Source organism: Artemia franciscana, chromosome 16, assembly GCF_032884065.1.
Source record: "Artemia franciscana chromosome 16, ASM3288406v1, whole genome shotgun sequence".
Classification (NCBI taxonomy): Eukaryota; Metazoa; Arthropoda; class Branchiopoda; order Anostraca; family Artemiidae; genus Artemia; species Artemia franciscana.
Window position 1 is genome coordinate 20,262,803 of NC_088878.1, and position 26,374 is coordinate 20,289,176.

At 34.2% G+C, this 26,374-nt stretch overlaps 1 protein-coding gene across 14 annotated transcripts in view; it reads left to right on the forward strand.

Moving 5' to 3' along the window:
- LOC136037189 (ATP-binding cassette sub-family C member 5-like) overlaps nt 1-26,374 on the forward strand; it is a gene marked incomplete at its 5' end in the record, with an annotated part of 142,045 nt that overhangs the window by 34,280 nt on the left and 81,391 nt on the right. Inside the window, 6 exon segments of one of the 14 annotated variants that reach the window (XM_065719749.1) lie at nt 1,030-1,177; nt 6,390-6,538; nt 8,272-8,376; nt 10,258-10,371; nt 11,827-11,940; nt 22,113-22,220. In XM_065719749.1, coding sequence (XP_065575821.1) covers nt 1,030-1,177; nt 6,390-6,538; nt 8,272-8,376; nt 10,258-10,371; nt 11,827-11,940; nt 22,113-22,220 — 738 coding nt within the window. 14 annotated transcript variants of the gene reach the window in all.

Here is a 26,374-nt window from a genome sequence, read left to right on the forward strand (position 1 = left end):
AAAGCAAACTTATTTCCTTTCTGCTTAGTAGAAATTACTTGTTGTTAAGGATTCATCCAAATGTTTTTCAACGAAATGCCAGCCTTTTAGAGACAGGGTTTGTTTGGACAGGTATAAAAAGTGTCAAAAAAATACAAACAAATCACTATTCTCTAGATTTTTCTTTTTGAGCTACTTTTCTGCTCAAGAAATGCTATTGTAAAGAAGAAGAAGATATTGTAAAAGAAGATGGGGAAAAAAGAACAAAAACAATTAAAAAAACATGAAAAATTAGAGCAGGAGAGAGACGAGAAAAGTTACTGTGGGGCGGCAAATTCACAGTATATAATGACAAAAAAAAATGTATGGAATAAGAAGTACCTGTCATCAAGGATAAGTAATGCATTTTCGTAACTTTTTCTTTAAAAGAGGTTGGCTTTTCCGATTTTAAATTTATTATTTAATTTAGGCCTAATTGATGTAGAAGGGATTTGAAATCTCATTGAAAATCTAGCTCTTTCACAATGTACTGAAGGGAGTCTATTATGTTACAAGACGAACCGAAGTATAGGAGCGAGCGAGTGGGAGGAGACAGCAAGAATGTGCGAATCTTAAAGGTTGTTTCCTAGCGACTGAATACCATAATGTCAAAGTGATAACTGCAAACCATTGAGTTGGTTAAGGCTTAGTGTATTAAGAAATAAGAAGAGAGTTTCAGTTTCTGAAAGATTTTGAAGTCTTGAGAGTGATGAAAGAAAGTACCAAGAATTCTTATAGCTTTACTTTGTATTACCTAAGGAGGTTTAAAATGAATCGGGAATGTATAAATAATTGGACAATGTCTTTCGTAAGATTCTATTAACGAATGATAAAGAATATTAATAATTGGAAAAGTAAAAAAGAACATTTTAATCGATGTAAATAACCTCAGTTTTGAACTAGTTTTGAGATCTTACCAAAAGTAAGTTGTACAGTATCGTAATAAAGTCATCAAACAATGCAAACAAATTTTTGATATATGATTCTCAGTATCCATTAATTTTTTTTCAGTATGGTATGTCGCGGTTAACAGGATACTTGCGAAAGCTGAGCGTAAAATCTACTGATTCTCGAGTGAGGTTAATGAATGAAGTATTAACCAGTATCAAGCTCATCAAAATGTATGCTTGGGAGAAGATCTTTGCTTCAAATATCAAAGGTATTTACTTGTCATCCGTCAAAAGTTAAGAAACTATTAAACTTAGCGAATTATTGTTAGTCAACCTAACAATCATAAGTCCTTTTAGACAAATTTTTGCTCAAATTTATGAGCTTTAGTCACACCAAAAATAAATGATAAACTACAGGCGAATCCTATAAACACCTAAGTACCAGCGCTACCGACGCTTTGAGACAAACTGTTCCAGTTTTTATTTTGACCAAAATTGTACCACAAAAAGTGTACCATTATTGTACCGACAAGTGTACCGACGCTTGATATGACCTAAGGTAGGGGTAATACTACTGACGTGGGAGGCATGGGAGTTTATAATAGCATAAAAACTCTACACTTCCAGCAGCATCATCTTATGGTCCTAAATGTGTTATTTTAAATCTCTAGAATGGCATTTTGGAGTACCATGTTTCAGTTTTGAAGTAAATCTGTCCCATTTTTCCAAACGTATCTAAGGGCTTTAAAAAAACAATAACCATGAATTTCCAAAGCTTATCAGAATCTCTTAGCCTTGCTAGTGAAAATTATTAACTCTGGGCGATTGTCCCCATTGTTATTCAGGAAGAATGCATGAAACTGCACTAACAAAGATGTTTTTTTTTAAAGGGTAATATATTTATTGATATTTTATGTGTTTGGCTAGTAAATTATGTTCATTATAATTTTTGTGACGGATCTTTCCTTTTTTCTTTGCTGTAATTTTTACACACTTTTTTGTTTTGCTTTATAATGGTAAGAATTCTTGACGGTAGTAAAAAGTAAAAATTTAACTTCGATCATGCTCGACAAATTGCAGCACTTGCGATAAAATTTTACATACATAATGCTATTTATACATTTCAGTTTGAATATGTACTGCTATCGTGAATCACAGCACACGTCTAAACCAAACATAAGTGATAGTTGGCTTTTAGGCATCAAAAATATTTTCTACTACTCTTAGCACAAAAATCGTCAAAGATATCTTACATATTATATCAAATGATTCGTGGCAACTAGCTGTAAGTAAGGAGTAACTCAATCCAATAGTAACCGGAACTTTAAAAAAAGGAATTTTGATAGCAACTCATACATCAAAAGAATTGTTTTGTTTTTTTGCTGATTCTAAATGTATAAAATTTATGAAGTTTAATTATACCCGTTAATTGCTACCAGTGTGACGAAATTTGCCTGATTTTCGAAAAAGGGAGAAACGTCCCCAAAACGTCTATTGATCTGAATGAAAATCCTACGATCAAATTCAGCATATCAGAAAACCGTATTGTGGATGTTTCAAGCTCTTACTGTAAACATTTGTATTTTTTGTCAGAAGAAAGACAATGTGTGTTTTTTTTTCTTGGGTGAAGATGAACCAATGGTCGTAGAAGGTCGTGAGAATTAATTGATAATATTTTTTCTAATGGTATTTGTTTTTCAACTTTTGTTATATTAAACGATATTTCAGATCACGGTGTGATAATTTCTGAATTTAATTTGGCCAGATCTAAAAAAAATAAACGTAATGAAAAAACAGGTCGTGTAATAAATGATGAATCAATTGCGCGTTTAATTATTAAGCTAGCATATATAGATTGGAAGGAAGTAATCAGGACTGAGGATGCAAACAAGGCATTGGAAATGTTTTATAAATCATCTAATGATGTTTATAATGATATATGTCCAAAAGTTAAAAGGAAAACACCCAAGTCAATGCCACAAAAACCATGGATATCCCCGAGATTGTTAAAATGTATTAATGAAAAAAATAGACTATACAAAATTAAATGCAACTATCCGTCTGATGAAAACATCCAGAAATTCAAATTGTACAAAAATACTCTGACTAGAACTTTGAGATAAAGTTAAAAAATTATTATGAGAAGGAAATATCCTCAGATGCGTCCCAGGAGAAAATGTGGGAAATCTTGTGTGATAAATTAAATAAAAATAAACCAAGAGCAATACCAACTTTTCTTAATAATGGAAATGACGCTAAAGAATCAATTGAAAAAAAGGATATCGCAGAATTAAATACTAAGCATTTCAGTAAAATTGGTGAAGAATTGGTTAGAGATGTTTTGGATGAGTCATCAGATTATACACGATATTTGCCTCAAAACGAAGATAAATCATTGTATATGCTACCAGTATCTTTTGATGAATACCAAAAAGCTATTAGTGATTTAAAGAGAGGAAATTCGGCTTCAGTAGATGATATATCGACAAATCTTTTAAAAAAAATATCGGGAGTAATATATGAACCTCTTGCACATGTTATAAATACGAGCATAAAAAATGGTGTCTTCCCTGATCTTCTGAAAAAGGCTAAAATAATCCCTATATTTAAAAAAGGTGAGGCTCATGATCCCAACAATTACCGTCCTATTGCACTCCTTTCCCCACTGGCTAAAGTTTTTGAAAAAATAATGAAGTATAGACTTACATCACTTCTGGAAAAAATAATTTTTTATTCGAACTTCCAGTTTGGTTTTTTAAAAGAAAGATTGACAGAAAATGTCGTCGCCGCAACATATATTTTCATTAATGATGCTTTAGATGATGATTGTTTAGCAGCTACATTGTTTTTTGATATTAAGAAAGCTTTCAACACTTTAAATCACGAGATTTTATTTAAAAAACTTGAAAATACGGGAATAAGAGGAGTACCTTTAAAATTAATCAAATCATATTTGCACAATCGAAAGTTTGTGGTAGATATTGATGGTGAATATTCGTCTAAGACATCGAATAATAATATCGGTGTACCGTAAGGTTCAATTTTAGGACCTCTATTATTTTTAATATATATAAATGATCTCCCTAAATATACTCCTGAAAATGCAATAACAATTATGTTTGCAGATGATACTGCATCAAGTTTAAAAGCACCAACACTAGATGCACTGAAAGAAAAAATGATTGAAGTTGCAAAATCCATCTCAAATTGGTTCCAAATTAACAAAGTTGCCCCTAATTTTGTTAAAACAGAACTTATTATTTATGGACTTTTGAGGTATGGTTTTTGATCCTACCATGAATTTTAAAACACATATTTCGTTGTTGAGACTAAAATTATCAAGAAATATAGGTTTGCTCCACCGACTAAAATTTTTATTCTCATATAAGGTTCTAAGAATCCTATATTTTTGCCTAATTGGTGCACACCTCCAATATTGCTCAGCTATATTTTTGCTGACTTTTAAATCACATATTAAACCACTACAAACCCCGCAAAACAAAGCTATAAGTTTTTAAAACACCCGAGGAGTACAGATATCCACTCTGAAACACGTACTCCTTACCTGTTTCTAGACATAATGACTCTTACACAGAAATCTCATCTCCTATTATCTAGTTGATTTTTTAAGATTCAACATGTACATAATTTCTTTTTTGACCAGAAATTACTGTCCAAACATCAAAATTCACTGATAACTAGATGTGTTAACCCGTATAAACTACCTCTGGTGAAAAATGAAAGATCCCGTTTCAACCTCCGGCATATGATCCCATCAATAGCCAGCAAATATTCATGAAATAAATTTGTTGTGTTACCAAAAGGATCTTTCAAGAGACGATTAAAAAGTTATATAATGGAATCTGCTTGCAAGAACGGTTGGTATGAAAATTTAATTTTATATTTTATTTTGGACTCACTCCACTTACTCCACATGAAATACTCTCATTAAGGATATTGTTTTTTTTTATTATTTTATTGATGAAATAGTGGTTCATTTTTTGCTTGTTCTGTGTCAATGAGGATTGTTAAATTTTGCTTATATGTCTTACCCAGTGATCGAGCTTGTCTCTCCATTAGGGGAAGTTGAAGATTTTGATGAATATGAATTTTTGAATAAATGAATCTGAATCTGAAGGCTCAAAGGTCCATTAACTATGCCTCTTGAGATGAATTAATCCCCACTTGAAGATTTTGATGAATTTGAATTTTTGAATAAATGAATCTGAATCTGAAGGCTCAAAGGTCCATTAACTATGCCTCTTGAGATGAATTAATCCCCACTGACCTTCCACAAGGCTTAAGCTATAGGATTTGCCATATCTTTACGCATAGTATTTGTTATTGGGAAACATTCAAAAATTTGTCGGGGGAGGGGGGGTGTCGCATGGATGGAATTTTCTTAGGGTAACTTTCCACGGAACCAGTAATTAATTTTATCCCCGCAGCACATTTACTTAATTTTATATTAGTTTATTTTATGCCCTTTTTGCTTAAATGCCACTTTTCTTTAAATTATTATTCCGGCTCTTGCCCCAGCTCTCTTGCTAGAACCACTATAACGGGTGCCGAATCAGATAGCCAAATATCAAGGGAAAGCAGTCAAAAATGAAAAAAATGTTAATAACGATAACCAAGGTCACATCAGATGATGGTTCATCATAATAAATATAAAAAAGGAATTAAATGAAAAGCAGTAAAAGTAGACAAAAATGAAAATACAGTCAATGTGTTGAACTCGGTTATTCGATAGAATAACCGAGGGCAGACCAGATTATGCTTCATAAATACAAATATAAAAAAAGGATTAAATGAAAGAAACAAACGCCCCATGCAAGATAATATTCCATTTAATGAGCTTACAAACAATTGATCAATGCAACAAAAATGAACTTTGGATTTTATATGTCCCTATTCCCACATGCAAGGGACTGTGACACCGTCTATGAACATATTTTGCTTTAATTCACGAATTGTACGAAAGTCGCCTCGCGATTTTGGTCTGATGCTGCCAGATGTATGGAGAGTGGGAAGAAAATATATTGCATTTTCTGGGGAAGTGTAAAGGGTCTTAAGAAAAGAAATTTTTGAAGTGGATGAGGGGGATGAGCCTTGGGTGGAAAAATTGTTGGGAAATGGGTGTTTTATTAGTATTAAAAATCTGGCGCTTTTTATTCGTGTGGGTATACCCATCTTGAGGGTGTTATGTGATGAATTTGTTTGTTTGTCTGTATTAGTATTTTTGAATGATTTTCTGTGCTTTAATCGTTTTGATCAAAAGTTTGAATTGAATCGTTTAATTGTATTTGTTTGTGGTTAACTGTAGTTTTTGTGGCCCTGTGGTTATTTTGTGTGTCAAATATACTACTACTATGCAATAAAATGTAGTAATGTTCATGACCAATCATGTTTAAGCTCAATTAATTGACTTTTGTATAGTTAATCACATCTTTAAAGAATAACGCTGGTTTTTTTCTTTAGGTGTACGCAAGGAAGAACGAGGTCTACTCGAAAAATCGGCATATTTGCAGAGTCTAAGTCTCGCTTTAGCGCCAACAATACCTATTATATCTGTTATAGTGACATTCCTATGTCATACAGCGGCGGGGTTTGGTTTAACGGCTTCTCAGGTAAGTGTCATTATTCTAGAACTCTATATATAATTGAACGAATCGTAGCAAGAATAATTATAAAAATATAGGCTCTCTATTTCCGAAGTTTATTGAGAAAGGATCAAAAGCATATTTCATATTGAAGGAAAGGATATTTCGTATGTGAAAACTAGCAAAGGAGTGCAGACCTGCATATGGGGGAATGGTAAAATTAGAATTTCCTTGAAAAATTGCATTACGGTCGAGAAGTACTTTAACTTTGTGGTTTTAACCCCTCTCCCTTGCAAAAATCTCCAACCCCTTTCCCATAGGAAGGTCGTTTCAAGGTTTTTTAGAGATCAGAAATTGAGGCTACAGAGGTGCTACTCCCACGATCTTCAAACTGTTCATTTTTTTTTTCACTAAATTTCTTTGATTCTCTGTTCAAGCCTTTGTTTTTTCAATAGAATGCTCTCTTTTTATAAGACTTTTAGATTAAAGATCCTCCCCTTGGCTTTGAAAGATTTGCTTATCTTTGCATTTTTGTACTCTGAAATTTAAAATGATATGTCGCAAAAATAAAAAAGATACAAGGAAATAATAGCTAATTTCATGCTGAGTTTTGTGTTTACTTTGAATTTTAAATGCCCTTTTTATACAAGTTTTATGACTAATTATTTAGCCCCTTTGGGCATTATCTTTTATAGTTTTGGTATTTATTCTTGGATAAATAGGATTCAGGTAAAGGTAAACCCGACATTATGTCTACCAAAGGGCCCAGGAAAATGTTGCGAGTCTGAAATATTAGTAGAAAAGAAAGGAAAAGTCAAACCTGATTAGTCTTCAAGCAATAACACATGGAACAAGTTCTATTGGAGGTTGTCCCGGGTAATGTTTAACACAGGAGAAAAATTAGTGCCAGCTGGGAAAAGTTTTCTTGGTCAATAGATGTATCTCTTACCGGCAACTCTCTGCTTGGTTAAAAATTATCGCCTTATAAAATTCTTGTTTTTAGAATTCTTATATATTAACTTTCCTTTTATTCTTATATATTCTTATTTATCTTATTTGTTATGCTTACAAGCTTTTTAGCTTACAAGCTATTGAATGAATAAATAAAACAGATAAATAGAGGATCATCGCTCTTATTAAGTAATAAAGCTTATTCTTACTTTTAGAGTTCGAATTTAATTGTTCACTGAAGGTTCGTAATGTTAAAAGACAGTGTGATCTCACAAGAGTTTTCACATCTTCGATGTTTTCATTGGTTTTCGAAGTTGAAGGCCTCCCTTAACGTTGTTCATCTTCATTATTTTCTCTGCCCTCCAAGAATGTTTTGTATCGGCAAAAAAAATTAGATTGGGATAAAGAACGCTCATCATAGGCTTGTCTTTAACCTTTGTCTTTAACTGCCGACTCTTCTAGCTTAACACAAAATTTAATGGCACAGCGTTGCTCCAAATTCAAATTTTTCATTTTGTGTGACGTATAACATAAGCAAAATTTCATTAATCGCAGTCAAAACGTAGTTAACAGACAGAGTAGAAACTCTAAACTGAGCTATAGAAGTTTCTGAAACGTACGCATGCTCATTCAAGGACAACAGCAACAACGTACACTTGCTGTATCCCCAGTCTCATTACTTTTATGCCACAGCTGGTGTGTGACATTAGCTATGTAGCTTCAACGTGTGCCACCTTTGTTTCTTTTTACGTACTTCTAGTGTAATAATCTACAATTCATAGTCAAAATAATAAAAGCTCAATTTTTAGTCATTTTCAACGCATTGGCTATTCAGTTTTCGGCAAGCCATAAACTATTTCGAATACGGACTTTTAACCCTTGCAGAAATGGGAAGAGTTACAGAACGTGTAAAGGTTTGTTTATGTCAGATTGTTGTTTGAAGGCCTGCATAAGCTTGTATTCGTATCGCTAATATTGCGGTTTGCTTATAAATCTAATAAGAGAAACTAAATCTTATTTGAAACTATTTCATCTATTTAGTCATTTTTTCTTCTTGACTCTCTTCTCTTTTAAGAGTAGAGCTTTTTCGGTACGTTCTCTTCAAGATAAAGGATGGGAGTTCGAAAGAGAGGGGGGCATCCAAAGTTTGGGAGCGAGGAGGTGTAGACCCCCTTCAACCCTTGGAATTTCAAAAACGATAGGAAAATACGTATTTTTGATAATTTACGGTCTGAAATCCCCGTTCCATCATCAGACTTTGACGTTTTCATCTCTCTTTTCTTTAAAGCATTATGACGCTCTAAGGATTGTCCTTGTTTAGAAATGTAAAATGGAGAAATGTAAAATAACATGAGTTAGAGAGGCGAACAAAGTTACGGATTATTTATTTTGTCTTATTTTGACAGTTTTACAATCTTTTCAAATGAGGAACGAAAATAGATAATTTTGAAACTATTTCATTGTAATGTAGTAATCAATGTCGTGAGGAATGGAGATGTGATCTTTAGGTGATTGTGACAAATCTATAGACAATTTTTCCACACATCTGTGTCTGATGACTAACTAAAAGGAGTTTAGTTATAGATCCTTCCAACCGCCTAAAAACGTTTTTGCCGATGTTTTTTTGTTTTCCTATTTATTTACACTATTCCTTTTTAAACCACCTGAAAGTATCACGAGAATTTAAAAAAAAGTATAGAAATAGTTGTATTGTTATTTATAATTTAAGTTATGAGTCATGACACAATAATACCTATCAAATAATTTAACCAAAGTAAAGGTAAACATTTTCTACTGTACGATAAATTTCGCTTTAGATGAACATCTTTTTTGAAGTAGTATATTCATTTTGCAGAGCCTCAAGATGAAATTAAAAGGAATTTTCAGTTTGAGCCCTCTCCCTTCGCTATCAAATTAAAAAATACCCAACATGGAGATTTCTCTCTTTAGATATTTAAGAACAATGGAAAAATGTTCGAATTTTTTCAAGCCTCCCGTTTTTGTTGCGGTTGTTGGTTTTTATTGTTTTCTTTTTCAGTGTCGCTAGTGCTGAGTGGCAATTCTTATTACCTTTTGTGAAATTTTGGGGGAAATATATCTTCATTTGATTGTATGCCAAAAAGTCGGAAAAAAGCTCAAAATCCTTTGCTCACATTGTCGGTAGATGTCCATAATCCCGCAACTAATCAATAATCTTCAATTCTGAAAACAATCACGTGACATTGTATGACGGGTAACTAAAGCCTGCTAGCCAGCGAGTATTTCGTGTTATATAGATTGCATACAGTCAAAAAGTCTCAAAAAGGTGATAAATTTTATTCGTAGTTTTGGTAAGTCTATTCTAATTTTGGATCACGACGGGTGGCGGTATCGAATTAAAACTTCCAGAATTTATCTGGAGGTGGAAGAGAGCTTTGAATTTCATGTTTGGGGAAGGAGGGGAAATACTTTTAATCAGTTGTCGCAAAAAAGTATGCGATACCATTCTCTTTTCTTTTTAAAGCCCGTTGTCCGATAAGCTCTATGGCTTCTTAGCCGTATAGTTTTGTGTACTAATTTTGATTGTTTTAGTGTTACTAGAATAGGATATCATAGAATTTAAAATGGCGCAAAACATGTTCTTTTTCAATTGTCTTTTGGTTTTCAGAAAATAATGTTTGTGACTTATTTTTGAGGAAAATACATCGTCAATTAAATTAATACGTACCCAACTATATTGCCCACATTAGTATTGATAATTCCACGACAATTTAATTTATTTCTGTATTCACAAATTACTAACAATACCTTTTTAGGGATTCTCAGCATTTACTGCAATGTGCTTGGGTCAAACAAGGGCAACTATTGCTTACGTACAGGTTGCATTAGACACATTGGCCACCATTAAAGTTAGCATTAGTAGGATGAAGGTAGTATCTTGTATATGCTAAATAAATACAATTTGGCTTTTGCTGGTGGCAATGTCAAGCTAGAAAAACGTATAAAATTAGCCCTTACCGAAGCTTAGGTGTGTATCTAGGCACTAAAGCATGAATGATTTATAGCCCATTTTTCTCAATTAGTCTTTTTTCTGAATGGACGTTTCTGCACACAAACTAAGAAATTATTAAATTATTATTATTTAATATGAAATAAATTATTAAAATGAAACACTACAGGTGCTTTTGGTTGTCGTATGGAAGCAAATCACGTTATATTTAAACTTTCAAATTGAATGTTAGTGTTCGATTAAGAAAGCTTTGACGAGCTATGGATGTAGATAGTTACGCATGATGAATGTCTACCTGCGCAGTGAAGTGTTTGAGGTGACAAAATCAATCTTGGAAAAACTAATTTCGTGGATGGTGTTATTTTTCTCTCAGTTTCGGACTGAAAATTCCTGTTCCAAGAAAAATCGAAAGCATCACACATTAAACATTACTAAGACATTACCTTGCCTTGAAAGTAAGTGATGGTTGGCCTATGCCAAGCCTAGACATGTGTCAAAAAGATAGTATGTGTCAAAAAGATAGTATGAATATATATTTGCCAAGAAGTTGAAATTCGATGCACATCGCCGAGGTGTGGGTGTAATTGAGGTAGCATATATATGCTGCAGTGCTATGATCCCTACGGTTTTGAATGAAATCTTTGTTTAGCCATTAGTCTGCAACATATACATGTTCAAGGTGAGGTTTTAATACTAATTCAATTGGCAAAGTTGATTTGTCTATATTCTTTCTATTGTCCATTGTCTGTTACTTCAATTAAACCAAGTTGAAAAATAGGATAAATTTTGTCTTTTTTAAAGTCGATGATTTCCACATGCATTCCAATAGTTTTCGTTTTTTACATTTTGCTTGTTTTTTGGTTCTTACAGCACATCTTACCTTTGCTATTGTTGCTTAGGGGAAAAAAAAGCATCAAAGCTGTTATTTGATCTTCTTTAAAATTTAGATTTATCGTTCAGTACATCTTACCTTTACCATTATTACACAGAGGGAATTTATCAGGTTTTCTCGTATAAACATTAAATAACAGGGTAAAATGTTAATATGGATTGATATTCCGGAAAAATTATTGATTCAAGTATATTTGTGTTTTTTAATATTTCTTTATTAAAAGAATCCCTAACATCTTCAACTATGTATGTTAATTTTTTTTTAAAAGGTAATAACCAAGAAAAAAAAAGAATAAGGTTGAGAACATAATATCTATTGTTAGAGATTCAGTTTATAACGATGTCTGATGTCAACCTCTAAGGGGGGGGGGGGGTAGGGAAGCCAAAAATAAGGATTATGCTTCAAAATAAAACCTACCCCTATTATTAAGACCACTATAAATTCCTGCAATAAAATGAGAAGAAGAAGATACAATTCTTTTAGGCATTCACAGCATTTGCTGCAATGACCCAGGGTCAGACAAGGGCTGCTATTGCATACTTTCAGAGATCGTTAGACGCATTGGCCATAACCAAAGTTTGCCATTATAGGATTAAGGTAGTATATCATCTCTATAAATAAATGAAGTTTGCTTTTGCTTTGTGAGTGCTGAGCAGAGAAAGGATGGATTAACAACAATAAAAACAGTTTGCAAAAAACAAGTTTTTTTTCTGGCAGATGCACAAGTTCTGAATGCGGTTAAGTTTTGAATTTTTTATAAATTTTGTCTTATAAAAGATGAAATAGAAAGATTTCCTGTTTATGCCCCCCTCCCCGTACTCATCCTGTGGTTCCTATTGGCTTCTGCAGAGTTGCAAGACAGAATGTTAAAAATTTGCTTTTGTGAATCAAATATGACTCTGACTTTGCCGATTGCACTTTTAATTGAATACCGTTTGCTTGCTACTACAACTATTTTTAACAGCTCGTCGTAGCAAAATCCACTTGAGGCTAATACAACTGCACATGTTCCTCCTACATCCAATTATGCTCAAAATTTCCCTCCATACTCCCCCCAACTCTCTATGAAGTTGTCACTTTCTTTAAACTTTTTCATACGATCTATTATTGTCCCATTACAGGAAGTCCTTGCAATTTAGTCCCTTTCTTTTATTAAAGCCTTAGACAGTGGGATCAAACCACATTTTTCTTACTGGTTTTGTCTAGTAAGAGTCTACCAATAGAATACCTAGACCTATCTCGAGACAGTTCCTCTAGAATTCATCTATCACATCTTTCTCAGCTTTCAGAAGAACCAATGTTCCAAAATTAAACTTGACAGTTGGTATTAACATGGTTTGAACTGCGGAACAACATTTTGCGCTTTGCTATTCTTCAATTTCATTGTTTCTTTCTTCTTTCCCGGTATAATCTCCAACCTTCTACTCCTTATGCAAAAGAATTATCCCCAACTGGCCATTTTTTGCACTCTATAATACTTTCTGCTAGACAGCAGTTGAACTGTAGCGCAAAGGACAGGGATGGAGGTGTGGAGACATGGTTTCTTCTTCTTCCCATCCGATTCGTGGACGTCTGTCTTTACATTTGACTTCATTTAGATTACTAGTCTTAATTATTCTCTCATTATAGCCACTACAAAGTGCATTAAACACCAGTAGGTACACTTTATTGTATGATCCAAGGAAGTTCAAATGAAGGCATAAAACTATTCTTAGAAATTTCTCAGGAAGACATCTACCATATCTTCCACAACTTTTCGAAGCGCAGTTGTCTCACGGATTTACTTGTCCACTGTCTTTACCACGATATCAACTATCCTCATCTCTGTTTTAAGACTTGTCTTATTATTCTTACGAATTTTCCTCAATAATGAAAAGTGCTCTGCGCCTTGGCTATTCTCCTATTTACCTTTCTTCATTATATCCATCATCCTTACTAATAAAAAAGTTTTTATAAATTTTTTGTTACTATTGGCTAGGATTTCTTTCTTTGCTAGGTTGCCTCTAAGAAGGTAACCATGATTAATATATATATTACAAACAGGAAAAAGTATTTAGCTTTTTCCTAATTGGAATAGTAAAGATCGAAGCAACTTTTCAAAAGATACTTGTGTTGTGTTGTCATGTTGAAAGATATGTGTGTTGCATTGTCTTGTTTATGATGATTCAGCTTTCATTCAAAATTGCATGTATTTTAATATTTCGGTTACCTTGGGCTAGAGTTGGGCTTGAATGTTTACTATAACCTGGAGAGAAATAAGTGCAAAAATGATTCAGACCAGTGAAACCAGCAAACTCTTATATATTGAATATGTCGATATCCAAACATTTGGGGGAGGGTTGGATTCAGTTAAACTGAAAGCGAAAATGAAAAGGAAATCGACAAAAATTTTGCGAATGCAATTATAGTTGTCGATATTTTCTTTCTTGAATCTAAAGTACTTCATATATTTTTTTTTTTAGCAAGGCTAAACAGAGATTTTAGAGTTTATTAAAAATACCGATTGATGTGCGGTTTTTTTTAATAATTCCGTTCCTATCTTTATTTTCTTTTTTTCGGTATAACATGATTTGCGGCACAAGCAAAAGTCGATATACGGCTATTCTTGGTACTAACACATTAGATTAATCCTAGCGCTCTAAATGGCTGAGAGTCTCATCTTCAAGAGAAATAGCATTGTACCTTCTCCTCCTGAGAAGGAAGATTGAAGTTCGAGTCGCTCTTCAGTAATGTTGTACTGAATGAATGCTAACTGATATAGTGTCTTAGTGCGCGTGCTGAGTAGTGCAGGTGTACTGTGCGAGTGTTGGTAATGTTCGGATATATAATATGACCAAAACTGAGACTACTGCTTTACAGTTATTGCAGTACAGCGGCTGCTGCTCTTTTGGAAATCTCTCCTCCTGAGACGGAAGATTAAAGTTTGAGTCGCTCTATAGTAATTATTTCCTCTGTCTTGTTGTAGTTAACTTCAAAAGTTTGGTGTTTTTTGTCTTTTTGTCTGTTTTTTCTTTTTCTGTTAAGTGATAAGAACGTTTTGGCCGAGGTCCTTGCCGAATTATCTGCTTTATATTTGTCGTTTCGCTCTTTTCGAACTGGCTGAAAATCACCCTCTTTTTGTTTCTCAATTATTTTTATGTTTGTCTTCGTTTTTTATCAAACATCATATATAGTCAGTGTGTGTTCTTAGAACGTTAGTTTTCGAAACATGTATGAAAGACATGCTTGAAAAAAAATTTATATATCATACGCAAGAAAAAGCTCTTCTTTCCTTGAGAAATTCCACTGTCTTGAGAAAATTTCCCTATTGCTTCTAAGTTGTGTTTGTTTGAAAAGGCTCTCGCCTTTTCTTAATTGGAAACTATTGCAGAACCAACCAAAGTGAGTCTGGCAGCTGAATTATCAAATAATCATCTCTTGTCAATAGATACATGTTTTATAACATGTTGTATGTAAAGATGCTGTCTTTTTGTCTAATTAATTTAAAAAAACAAGTTTTTTGAGGGAAATAAAGAGCGGAGGAAATTGGTAATAGTTATTATGTGATAGAATTTGATGAAGCGACCAACAGTGAAAGCAAAAAGGAGTTGCAGATTAGAATTCGTTTTTAGTTTGAAAAGATGAGTTAGGTGGTAGAGAGGCATCTGGAGACTTGTTTCTTAGGTCATGCCACTGCAGATGACCTAAAATAGGAAATTCTGAACACAACTAATGGTAGCAGTTTGTCCCTCTCTAAGCTGCTTACTTTGAGCAATGACGGCCCGAATGTGAATAAAAAACTGTTCAGACTGATGGACAGTGAGAAACGTAAGGTAACAAATGGTGACAGACTTTTAGACATTGGCACCTGTAGAATCCACATTGTACACAACGCCTTTCACAAAAGCCTAGAAGAGGCTGGGGAGACTTGCTCTAATCTCATTGTGAATGTGTTTTACTTTATTCGTGGGTGGCCTGCGCGGCTGGAAGACTATTCAAAACTTCAGCAGAAAACTGGAGTTCCCAGGTCAAACTTTGTCAAACATGTACCAACCCGATGGCTATCGATTGGTCCTGCTGCTGCTAGGATGATTGAGCAGTGGCCAGCTATTTTCGAGTATTTTACCGTCTTCGTTCTGAAGAAAAATGCTATTTTGATGAGGTCGAACGCATATAAAGAGATTGCAAAACTCCTGAAGCAGTCCACTTTGAAAGCAGAGTTTCAGTTCATTGTTGACAGTTCTAGTCTTTTTAATCGGTTTACTTTGAAGTTTCAGCGCGAAGAACCGTTGGTACATGAAATTCTTATGGAACTGGAGCTTCTTTTTCGGACGCTTGGTGGGCGTATTTTGAAAGCCGAAGCGGCTCAGAAATTGTTAGAAGACTTGAGTCCACGACCGTTCGAAGATGACAAAATATGCTTCCACTGTTGGAAGTTGCTGCCTCTCTAAGTGACGAAGTTCAGACATGTCTCAAAGCTACTGACGAGCTTTCAAAACGTGTGTTTTTGCTGAGTATACATAAGCACTACGCGTCGGCTGCAACGTACATTTTAACGCAAACTTTGAACGGAGAATCTTTGTTGTTCCTGAAAAGCTTGTCTTTCTTGAACCCAAGCCAGTCTTCAAAGTCAAATTCTATTCAGGATTTGTTGTATGTCGCCCAAAAAATGCCCATCCCAGTAAAAATTGATTTGCTGCTAGACGAGTTTAAGTTAGTTCAGATGAATGAGTTCCCATCTGCACCGACAAGGATAGATGGACAATGGAATAGACTCATTGAAGATGGGAAGTATCCAAATTCGGCTGTCATGGTGAAGAATACGTTGATTATTTCTGTGAGCAGAGAGCATCCATGAATGAGTGCACATTAAATTTCAAGCTTTTTGTTGCTGACGGGTTGCGTCGAGTTGGTGGGAGTGCTCAAAAGGTTTGTGTTACTGAAGATTTGATAAAGCTTGCTAAGTTAGCGCGGAAGAGCTATCAAAACTATCTGGAACGGGAGAAAGAGTTGAGAAAAAATGCTGAAGAAGAACAGCAAAAGCAGCAGCTAATCGCTGAAATGTCGTCGAACAAAGAAATGATAAAGACTCTTGAGGAGACTTTGAAAGAGAAAAAGAAAGCAACCGGGACTAAGGAAAAAGCAACTGATCAGATGCTTCAAGAAGCAAAGAATCGACTGCAGAAAGGAATTCAGAAGAACCATATGGTAGAAATCCAGCTTTCTCAGGCAATGCTAGATGGATCATTAGCACTCCTCGATGAACAAACAAAAAAACAAAAAAAACGCAGATTTTGAAAGCGCGCAGACGGCAATCCAGAAAAAGAAGCAGCTGCTCATAACTAGTCTTTTGAAACAGTCAGAAAAGTGAGAAATGTGTTTCATCCAGTTTCAGTTTTTTTTATGCTTTAATATTTTTTTACGTATATATCTGAAATAAAAATACACAATCAAAATTAAAAATGGAAAGAAAGATTGGAGGGTGTTGTGGAAGGACAAATCTGCTCTATAACCCTTCTGAGATGTGATGAAATTCCAGGTGATCTATTTTTTTTTTAGCATCCCTGGCCTCTGATCTTAGCTATCAAAGGGTAAAGCCTACACTACATCTATATTATAGGTTTAGTAGTAACGACCTTAGGTCCCTAAAAGTCCCTTTTTCGGTTCCAAAAAATCCCTAGAGTCCCTTTTTGGTTCCAAAAAGTCCCTAAGTCCCTATTTTCGTGCCGCCAAAGCTATGGCAGCCCTGCCTTTAAGATTAATCGAAATCATTCCTTTATGAGCTTCTAATGGTAATTTTTTCTAATTTGACAGTTTTTCCTGAAAAGTATTTTTAAATTTTTGTTCACTATGAGCCGTGGTTTGTTGTTTAGTTTTTAATGCATTTCTTTTATGTGTTGAGTACTGAGGACGGTTTGACAAAGGTCCTCTCCGAAATATCTGATTTTTATTTTCGCTTTTCCTTTTTTTCCACTGTCTGAAAATAACCTGTGTTTCTTGGTTTCTTAATTAATTAAGAAAAATCTTGTATTTCTATCAAGCGTAGTGTATAGCCAGTGAGGTCTTAGAAAGTAAAGGTATAAAACACATTTGAAAGGCCGCCTTATTTAAAATTCTCCTTGTATCATTTGCTTTAGATACATAGAAATATTATCAAACATAAGAATATTGCTTTACGGTTATTGTTGTGCCGTGGCTATAAATCTTTCCTCATGAAAAGTAAGATTAAAGTTCGAGCCGCTGAATGGTAATAAATTTTTAGATGAAATCACCATCTTATAGATGAAGAAGCAGTTTTTGTCGAAAAGTTGTATTCTTTTTAACATTATGTTTTGATACTTGCGAAAGCACGTAGATATAGCAATTTTCTGTCAAATAAGCCCTTCAATAGCTCTCTGTGATATCCTGATGTCCCGCTAGCAATGAAGGAAAAAGAGCGGACACAAACAAATTGACTTTCCTTGTTGTTCAAGCCAGGGGGCTGTAAGTTTCCTGCCTAGGGCTTTTGGAAACAGCGATTCTAATGGTATTATTTTTGTTTCGACCCGACGCTATTTTTGAGGGGATTCCAGGCTACTTTTTGACATTCCCATTAATTGGTTTTCAAAATAACATTCTACTATTAAGGCTAGTCGAGATAATAGTTACCATTTCTGAATAAATAATTGATGGCAGTTATTTCTTACTAGCCAATAAGATTTAGAACGCGTTTTATTTTTTAATTTTTGGTTACTATAGGCCGTTGTTTCAGAGAATCAGGTAACGGAATCAATCAAGTATGAAGGTAGCGATTTCCTGTCAAATGAGCCGTTTAACTTCTGTCTATGATATTTCAGCGACTAGCGGTGAAAAAAAAAGAATAAGGGAAACCTTCAGAAATAAAAAAGGAGACACGTCACTACTTTCTAATTGGAAAAGTGAGTTTACTTATTACTCAAGATGGGGGACTGGAATTCTCCTAATTTAGGTTTTCTGTTATGGAAATTCCAATGTTATTAATCTGACACCACTTTGCTGGGTTATAGACTATTTTTTGAATTTTCCATGGAATTTTTTGGCCCAGTAATCGTTTACCATTAAGAGTAACTAAAATGATACTTAGAATTTTAAATCACTTTAACTCAATATTTTTTTCAAAACACGTTTTTAAATGTTTGGCTACTATAGGCATGGGTGACCTTGTTATAGCACAATGGACTGGTGCTCTGTCTGGCAATACGGGGTCTGGTGTCCGATCTCCGCCACAACAAGTACGGGCGACAAGCTTGCTACTTGTCCCTGTAAAGAAGCCCCAGCAACTGCAACACTGGTTTGACGCCTTTTTGTGCCAGCAATGGCTCAGGAGGAGCTTTATCCTTTTTTTTAGAGGCTATCGTTCGTTCTCTCTCGGTTGTTCCTAAGGGGACAGCCATGATGATAGGAATGTGTTAAAGGATAATAAGTATTCTAGCATTGAAGGTCTTTCTTTTGCAGTACATTAGCGTGTTGTCTCATATAGTATTTTCAAGTTAGTAGACGTCAGTCAAATTTTTTTTCGAAGATAAGAATGAGAGATACGAATACACGGATATTTTGACATGTATATGATACCATAATTAATTGATCATTTTACATGATTTCCTGCAATGACGTTCACTAAAATTTTTAAAAGGTTAACGCAGTAGACGCCATTGAGATTTTTGTATCAAAGATAAGAATGAGTGTGACGAGTGAAGGGGATTTAAAGCCCTTCAACCGTTCTGTCTGCATCCCTTTGAAAAAATTGTCTGACAATGCCTTAGCTACTAATAAATTTCAGTCTGAATTTGCGATCTATATTCTACAAATTTATTGGTTTAGTGTACTGGGTCATTTCTGTTCAGTTCACTTCACTTTTATTTACAACCAAAAACAATAATTTTGATGGACTTTGTCTGAAGAGCCCAGGAAAGGGAATTGGATTACATGGATCAAATGGGGAAGTAAAATATTCCTGGACTTATATTATGCTGATGATTTAAGCCTCCTGATGAACATTTGAGCAAATGAATAAACTTTTAGAGGTTGAAAATTAATGTTAAGAGGATTAAATCGTTAAGGCTAGGAATAAGTGAAGATGAAAAGGTGACGTTTTGTAACGAAAAGATTTGATGATTTTCTTGGGTCATTTTGATAGTGAAGAATCTGAATTAGTCTAAAGTAATAAATACAGTTTTAAGTACATCTACATAGACAGCTGGAAAAATAAAAAAGGAGACACGTCACTACTTTGTAAGGGGAAAAGTGAGTTTACTTGTTACTCAGCATGGGGGACTGGAATTCTCCTATTTTTGAATTTTCCATGAATATTTTTTTTCCGCCCAGTAAACTTTTACCATTAAGAGTAACTAAAATAATACTTACCATTTTAAAATCATTTTAAATTAATTTTTTTCATAACACGATTTTAAATTTTTGGCCACTATAGGCCATGGTTAACATAGTTGTAGCACAGTGGATAGATGCTCTGTCTGGCAATACGGGGTCCGAGCTTCGATCTCCGCCGCAGCAAGGATGGGCGAAAAGCTTGCTACTTGTCCCTATAAAGAAGAACCAGCAACTGAAATGCCGATTTGACGCCCTTTATGCCAACAATGGCTCAGGAGGAGCTTTGTCCTTTCTTTTTTTTTAGAGGCTATGGTTCGTTCTTACTAGGTTGTCTCTAATGGGACAACCATGGTGATAGAAATTTATAAAAGGATACTAAGTATTCTAGCAACGAAAGTCTTTCGTTTGTAGTACATTCTGTATATGGAATCAGTATGTGGAAAAAGACTGATATATATATATATATATATATATATATATATATATATATATATATATATATATATATATTATATATATATATATATATATATATATATATATATATATATATATATATATATATATATATATATATATATATATGTTTTTTTAATTATGAAAATTAAAATGGCCTGTAAGTGCGCCCATACAATATTCCCCAACCAATGTCTCAAAAACCTCTAACAATTACATGGCTTCTCTTTGAGTATGGGCATAAGAGACTGCAGTGGCTTCTTGTTTTTTTTTTAGGATTAAAATTTGATGGATTGAACTTATCTATGAGTTTATCCTCACAGTCGAATTCCACCTTGTCGCTCTGTAAGAGTGAATTTTGAAAGTTCTTAAGCGCAATGGCCTTGTCATCGCGACCCGTTTCCACAGACTGGTACCCATGACGCTTACTGTGTCTCATATGATGCTTTAGCTTTAATTCGGCATGGAATCTAGAAAGACACATTGGATAATAGTAGCAAGTAAACCCCTTCCCCCTTATTATAATTTGACCCCCCACATAAAATTCGACTTATGTCTGTAATTGGTGAAAAATGTCCGATTAAATCACATTCTCTAGCAAGCGTGTAAAAAGCTTCTGCAATGCAATGGACGGAGCCCTCATTGGAAACATTTCCCCGTTTTTATCTTTGCGCTCACCCTCCTCAAATTCTGTATCATATTGTAAAACATTAACACCAATCTTTAAATGTTCATTAGCCTGCTCAAAAACATATATCCCCTTAAGTGTTACTGGATATTGACCATTTAAACAATTAAAATCCACTTTAAGAAACTGTGCCCCACCCCAATTACCTGCCAATTTGTGCACATGTGTCTTACTAGCATCCCTTGTCTGGGATTTGTGGGCTGCTATAAGGAATGCATATTTGAAACATTTAATCCCATTACCGAAACAAATTTGTTATAAACATTGACAACCCTATAAATCTGAAACATATTTTAAAACTTTATGCTCCCCCTCTCACAGCCTCTTAAAATTAAGTCTTTTTTAAATTAACATTTATTTACATCTAAATTTTCACTAAATAAAACCACTGATCCTTTTCCCCTCTCATTATAGTTATCTAGTTTTGTCACAATATTATAAACTCAGTCAAAAAATACACCTTTAAAATTCTGTAAGTTCGAGGGAAGCATTAGCATTTCTGTTTGCACATGGTGCGAATACACAGTTATTCATCAATATACAAGCTCTGATTGAAGACTGTTGAATATCTCCTGTTTTCAAGGGTTTTTTGTGCAAAAAACCGTGTTGCTCGAGTTTTTTCATTTGTTTAAGCCTGTGAATATGCCTCTTTAGTATGGACAATCTGGTTATAGAGTACGTCTTTCACTGGATTTGGTTGTTAGGGCCTCGTGGATATACGTAAGTTCAAATGGCCTGAAGGACGGTGCTGACCGGACCATCTACAGCATACTACTAGCATCCCTGGTATATTTTTTCTATTTTTCCTGGCATTATATTCTGTATTTTTGGCAAACTCCAATGGCCATAAAAACAAACTGTTTGTTTGGCCGGTCAGTTTCCCTGCCGGGAAACTGAAGCACATAAGAGGGGATAGACTGGGGATTTGCATGTCCATTTTTAAGACGAAAAATATATAAAAGTGTAAGATCTTGTAAAATTTAGACACAAAATAACACTAATTGCAATTTTTCGTTCATCTTTACCCCTTCCAGTGCTTGGAACCATGGAGTTTAGAAAGTGTTCTGGACGAAGCGGTGAAGAATGCTTACCTTTTTTTGGATTCTGGTGAAATTATTTTTTTTTAAAGAATGAATGTACACGAAACTTTCAATAACAATAATAATGGTAAGTATGCATACCTTTTCCCAAGAATATCATTGCTGGGACCTTAAGCACTTAATGGCGTACTTACCTCCTCTCATAGTTTCATCTGGAAATGAGTAATTTATCTTGGTAATAAGTGTTGCCTTTTTTCTAGGGAATGACTGTGTTGACAGCTTTCATGTTTCTTCGGCGTCAACTCAATATTTTAAGAGAGGGAGCTAAATGTTTCTTTGATGCTAAGATTGGAGTGTCTAGAAGCGAGGTATTAATTTTGCAAAATAGGTTGAAGCAAGCTTTCCTCTCTTGGTATTTGTTTAACATTATATATACTACTAATATATGCCAAAAATTTCCTCATGAAAAGCTCAATCGGCAACGAAAATATTTTTTTGAATGATCTTGTCAGATACATAGTGTCGACCTAGTATTTAGAGTCTACCGGAGTACTGCTATTTGATAAGGAGGACCATTTGGCAACAGTTCTAAGGAGGTTCAGGTTGTCCTAATAGAGTGTAAGTTGTATAAGTAAATAGTTTCTTAGATTTATGGTTCTTCAAAGCTTTTGATATTCAAGGTGTTCATCAGGAAGACTTTGTTAATATGAAAAAATGTATAAACCTGTTATATAGGCCACTGGATAATTTTTACCCATGATTTTTTTTTTTTTAAATCTAGGGGATGAAAGTGACTGTAAGTTTATCCAGGTTAAAATTACAACCTTGTCTTTCGAATGGTGGTTCTTCAATTAGAGTTGAGTCTTAATAAACCTAGAACTTAACTCTTCATGTTTTTAAATAATTGTCCTTTCCTTATTACTCTATTCAGGTAGTATGGTGAATTATAGAGGGGATGTCTGAGACCCAGAAAGGTGTCTAAAGTAGGCAAATCCTGCTTAATTAGTTACGGTGGGTAATTTTTTTTGTTTCAAGAAGGGCACTCTCGACCGATAGACGTGTGGCTTCATTTCAAATAGAAGTACCTTTGAGTAGCTATAGAGAAGAAGCTGTGTCACTCTAAAGTACTACACTGAGGGTAGGAATGCGTTATTGTGGGTCATACCTTAATAGAAATAAATATATTGTCGGAAATTGGAAGTATGAATGTGTCTGTGAAAAGACTCGTCACAGAGAGGTATTTAAGTATATCAGAGTAAATTAGGTAGGATTGGGAAAAAACATATTTTTCAAAATCTAGGGTGAGCAGGCTTACTGTTTTTTTTGGGGGGGGGGGGGGCAAGATACCAAACAGGTTTTTATCAAAATCTAGGAGATTGCACAAAAAATCATGGTTTGCCAGTGCCACCCCTCTAATTGGCGCACAACGCCAAGAACTCTTACCTTTATCCATTTAAATCTTGCATAAAAAAAAGAACAAGAAAAAGCTGCCACCCCTCTAATTGGCGCACAACGCCAAGAACTCTTACCTTTATCTATTTAAATCTTCCATAACAAGAAAAAGCTGGTTTAGTGAAAGCCTCGAAATGATCTAAACAATACTTGAAATACGATTTTTAATAATAAGATGTTTTCGATTGTTTAATCTGAAGTGTCACGAAAACTGAACTCTTATTTTCAAACCTTTCAAGTATCATATCGAATGTTCTGTTTATGCACAGAATATAAGCATTTTATGACTATCTATCCTATAACTTATCTGTTTACATCTAAAAGCTTGATTTTAAGGTATTTTTCTACCGATAAGTACTTCTTTGTGTTATAAAATATTATTTGAATTCTCTATTTAGTTGATACATGACGACACATAGGAAGAAATCTTGTAATTTTTAAACAGCTTGTTGCTAAATCCCATGAATTGCTGCCAAGCTTCTGAAACTCATAGCAAGTCCATTTCTTAGCGCCTCAATTCGTCAATCAGATTGTCAACAAGACAATTGCAGTGCTGACCAGAGTGCACTGTAAGATACTTTTCATATCTTTAGTAGAGGCCTCGCCGTGGGGAATTTGAAGGGTGAATGTTCTCGCTTGGATTTCAACCGTGGGGTGAAGACTCACCCCTTCATCTTTCAGCAAGCCAAATTTATTTTGGAACAGAAACATATATTTCAAATGAAAAATGTCTACTCCCCTATCAATGAATGGTAAAAGAGTCAGACTGTAGCTGTTATTATTTTTCTTTGAAACAGTTGCACAGTCTCGAAAGATTTGTTTGATATCTACAAAACTTTTAGGATAAAATTTCACAATATCTATGATATCATGATGTGTATAAAATTTATGATAACTATAAAATCTCTTATAATTATTTGATATTTATGATATCAAAATTATGAATTTGTGTTATATTATGATAACTATACTGTCAGGTAGAAAACTATCCAGGGTTAGAACTTCCATAAATTGATGCTGATTGTAGACCCACAGATTGTTCGCTTTGCTTTTGCTTTTGCTTGCTTGCACATTTTGAATCTGTTATTTTAACTGCTTTTTGTTGAGTTTTTTGTGTGTGTGCAGAATTTTGGATTTATTATTTTATATTTTACCGCTGCTGTAAGTTAATATTTCGTAAAAAAGAAAAAAAAACTAAGCTGCCACATAACTAATGCATCAATACCATTGATTTTGTTTAAAAGAAGGTAAATGGGGGAAAAAATATATATATTTTTGCTTAGATTTAAAAAGCAAGAATTTATGTAGTATAGGTATTGTTTGCGAAGACAGTGGTTAAAATAAAACTAAATCGATTAATTTGTTAATCGGGAAAGCGGCAGAGCGTACTTCTTTTGAAAGTATTTACAAGGAACGCCTTGAATTTTTTTTTCCCTGCCATAGAGATTAAAAAAGGATACATTCTTTGAAAAATACTATCTACTAAGTAAAAGGTGATTCAGTTTAACTTTTCATTAATTCTGGTAGACTTTTAGCACACAGTATAAATAAAAATATTAAATTCAGAAATAGTACTTACCAGAACTTATTGATGTTTTCTCTTTCCTCTTTAGCTATTAGTCTTGAAGTTTTGGCCTAAGTTTTTCTGTTCGATAAAATTTTTCTGGAATATAGTCTTTACCATGCTCTCAAAAATTTTTATTGCCAACTCATAACCCTCCTAAGAAGACAATATTCCTCTGAAACGTCTACTTGCCATTAAGATCCACTGGAATTCATCTTTACACTATCTAGCGCAAAAAAGTGTGCGATAAGCCCTTTCGCTTTGGGCACGACGGCATTCCAGATTGACTTATTTTGTCGTCACTTTAATGATTGAAAGTTCATATTCCCAAGTAACAGGTCGTTAATATGAAAAGCTAGTTCGATTTTCGTGATAATTTTTTATAATGGGCCTAAATTACTGATGTGCTTTCATGCACGAATGTAGGGCTTCGAAAATATGACTCTATTTTTCTGCGTCATCGAAGCATGTGGTGTTAATATTAGTGTTGTGAAGCACACTACTGGTTTACGTCTTCTTTTTTTTCGTGATTGGTGGTATGTTGCCAGGTAACGCTGATAGAAGAAATTCAGGAAGAAAATGCGAGTATGGAGATCGTGAATGTGGAAGAATAGTTTTTATGAAGTAGGTATCTACCTAGGGGGTCGAGAGCTCAGGCCTTCCGATATCCTAAAATTTTTCAAATATCTGGACGTCGTTAATTATTATTATTAACAAAAGAAATTTATTATATACCCCCCTCTTGAAAAAAAACGTTCAACTTTGAAGTATCTCTAGTAATTACCCCCCCCCCCCCCCCGGTCAAAAGAATTTTTCTAGTCAACTGAATAATGTAAACAAGAAGCAAATCGAAACCGTTATAATTCTGAAAGAAAGCCTCTTCGAGATTACGTAGCTCCGTGCTTGCATTTTTCAGACTGCTGCAATTTCGTAAGTATAATAATATAGTTCTAACCAATACAGTATTTGGTCATAAAATGCAAAGATCGCCTTCTAGTACTTGTAGCTGAAAATTTAAGCTGAAATATTGGAAGGGAACCAGCTTCCGGGAAGTTTTGACGTTGGTAGACTCCAGGCACGAGAATTTACGAGAAACTTTCCTGGAACAGTTGAATACTAAACTGGATAGTTTAAAATTTGACAATATGAAATATGGATGGAATAATTTTTGGAAAATAGTTTTGAAGTGGCTCATGTTGTCTGAGGGAAGAAACACAGCTATGAATACTAGTGAAAATGCTTTATTTTTAAAAAAGAAAAGGAGGAGCATATACAAGAACTATTTGAGGGATATCATATGAAAAATAAGGGGAAAATAAAAAAAAACTGGAAAAACTCGAAAAAGTGGATTAAGAAGGTATGAAGTGGCGGCAACGGATAAAATTTCCGAAGCTTAACTTGTCCCAGATGAGGAGCGGGGCCACAATTAGTGAGAAGAAAAATGTTAAAGAAAGATAGGCAAAACATCTTAAGAATGTGCTAAACTGTGATAGATTTACAGGAAAA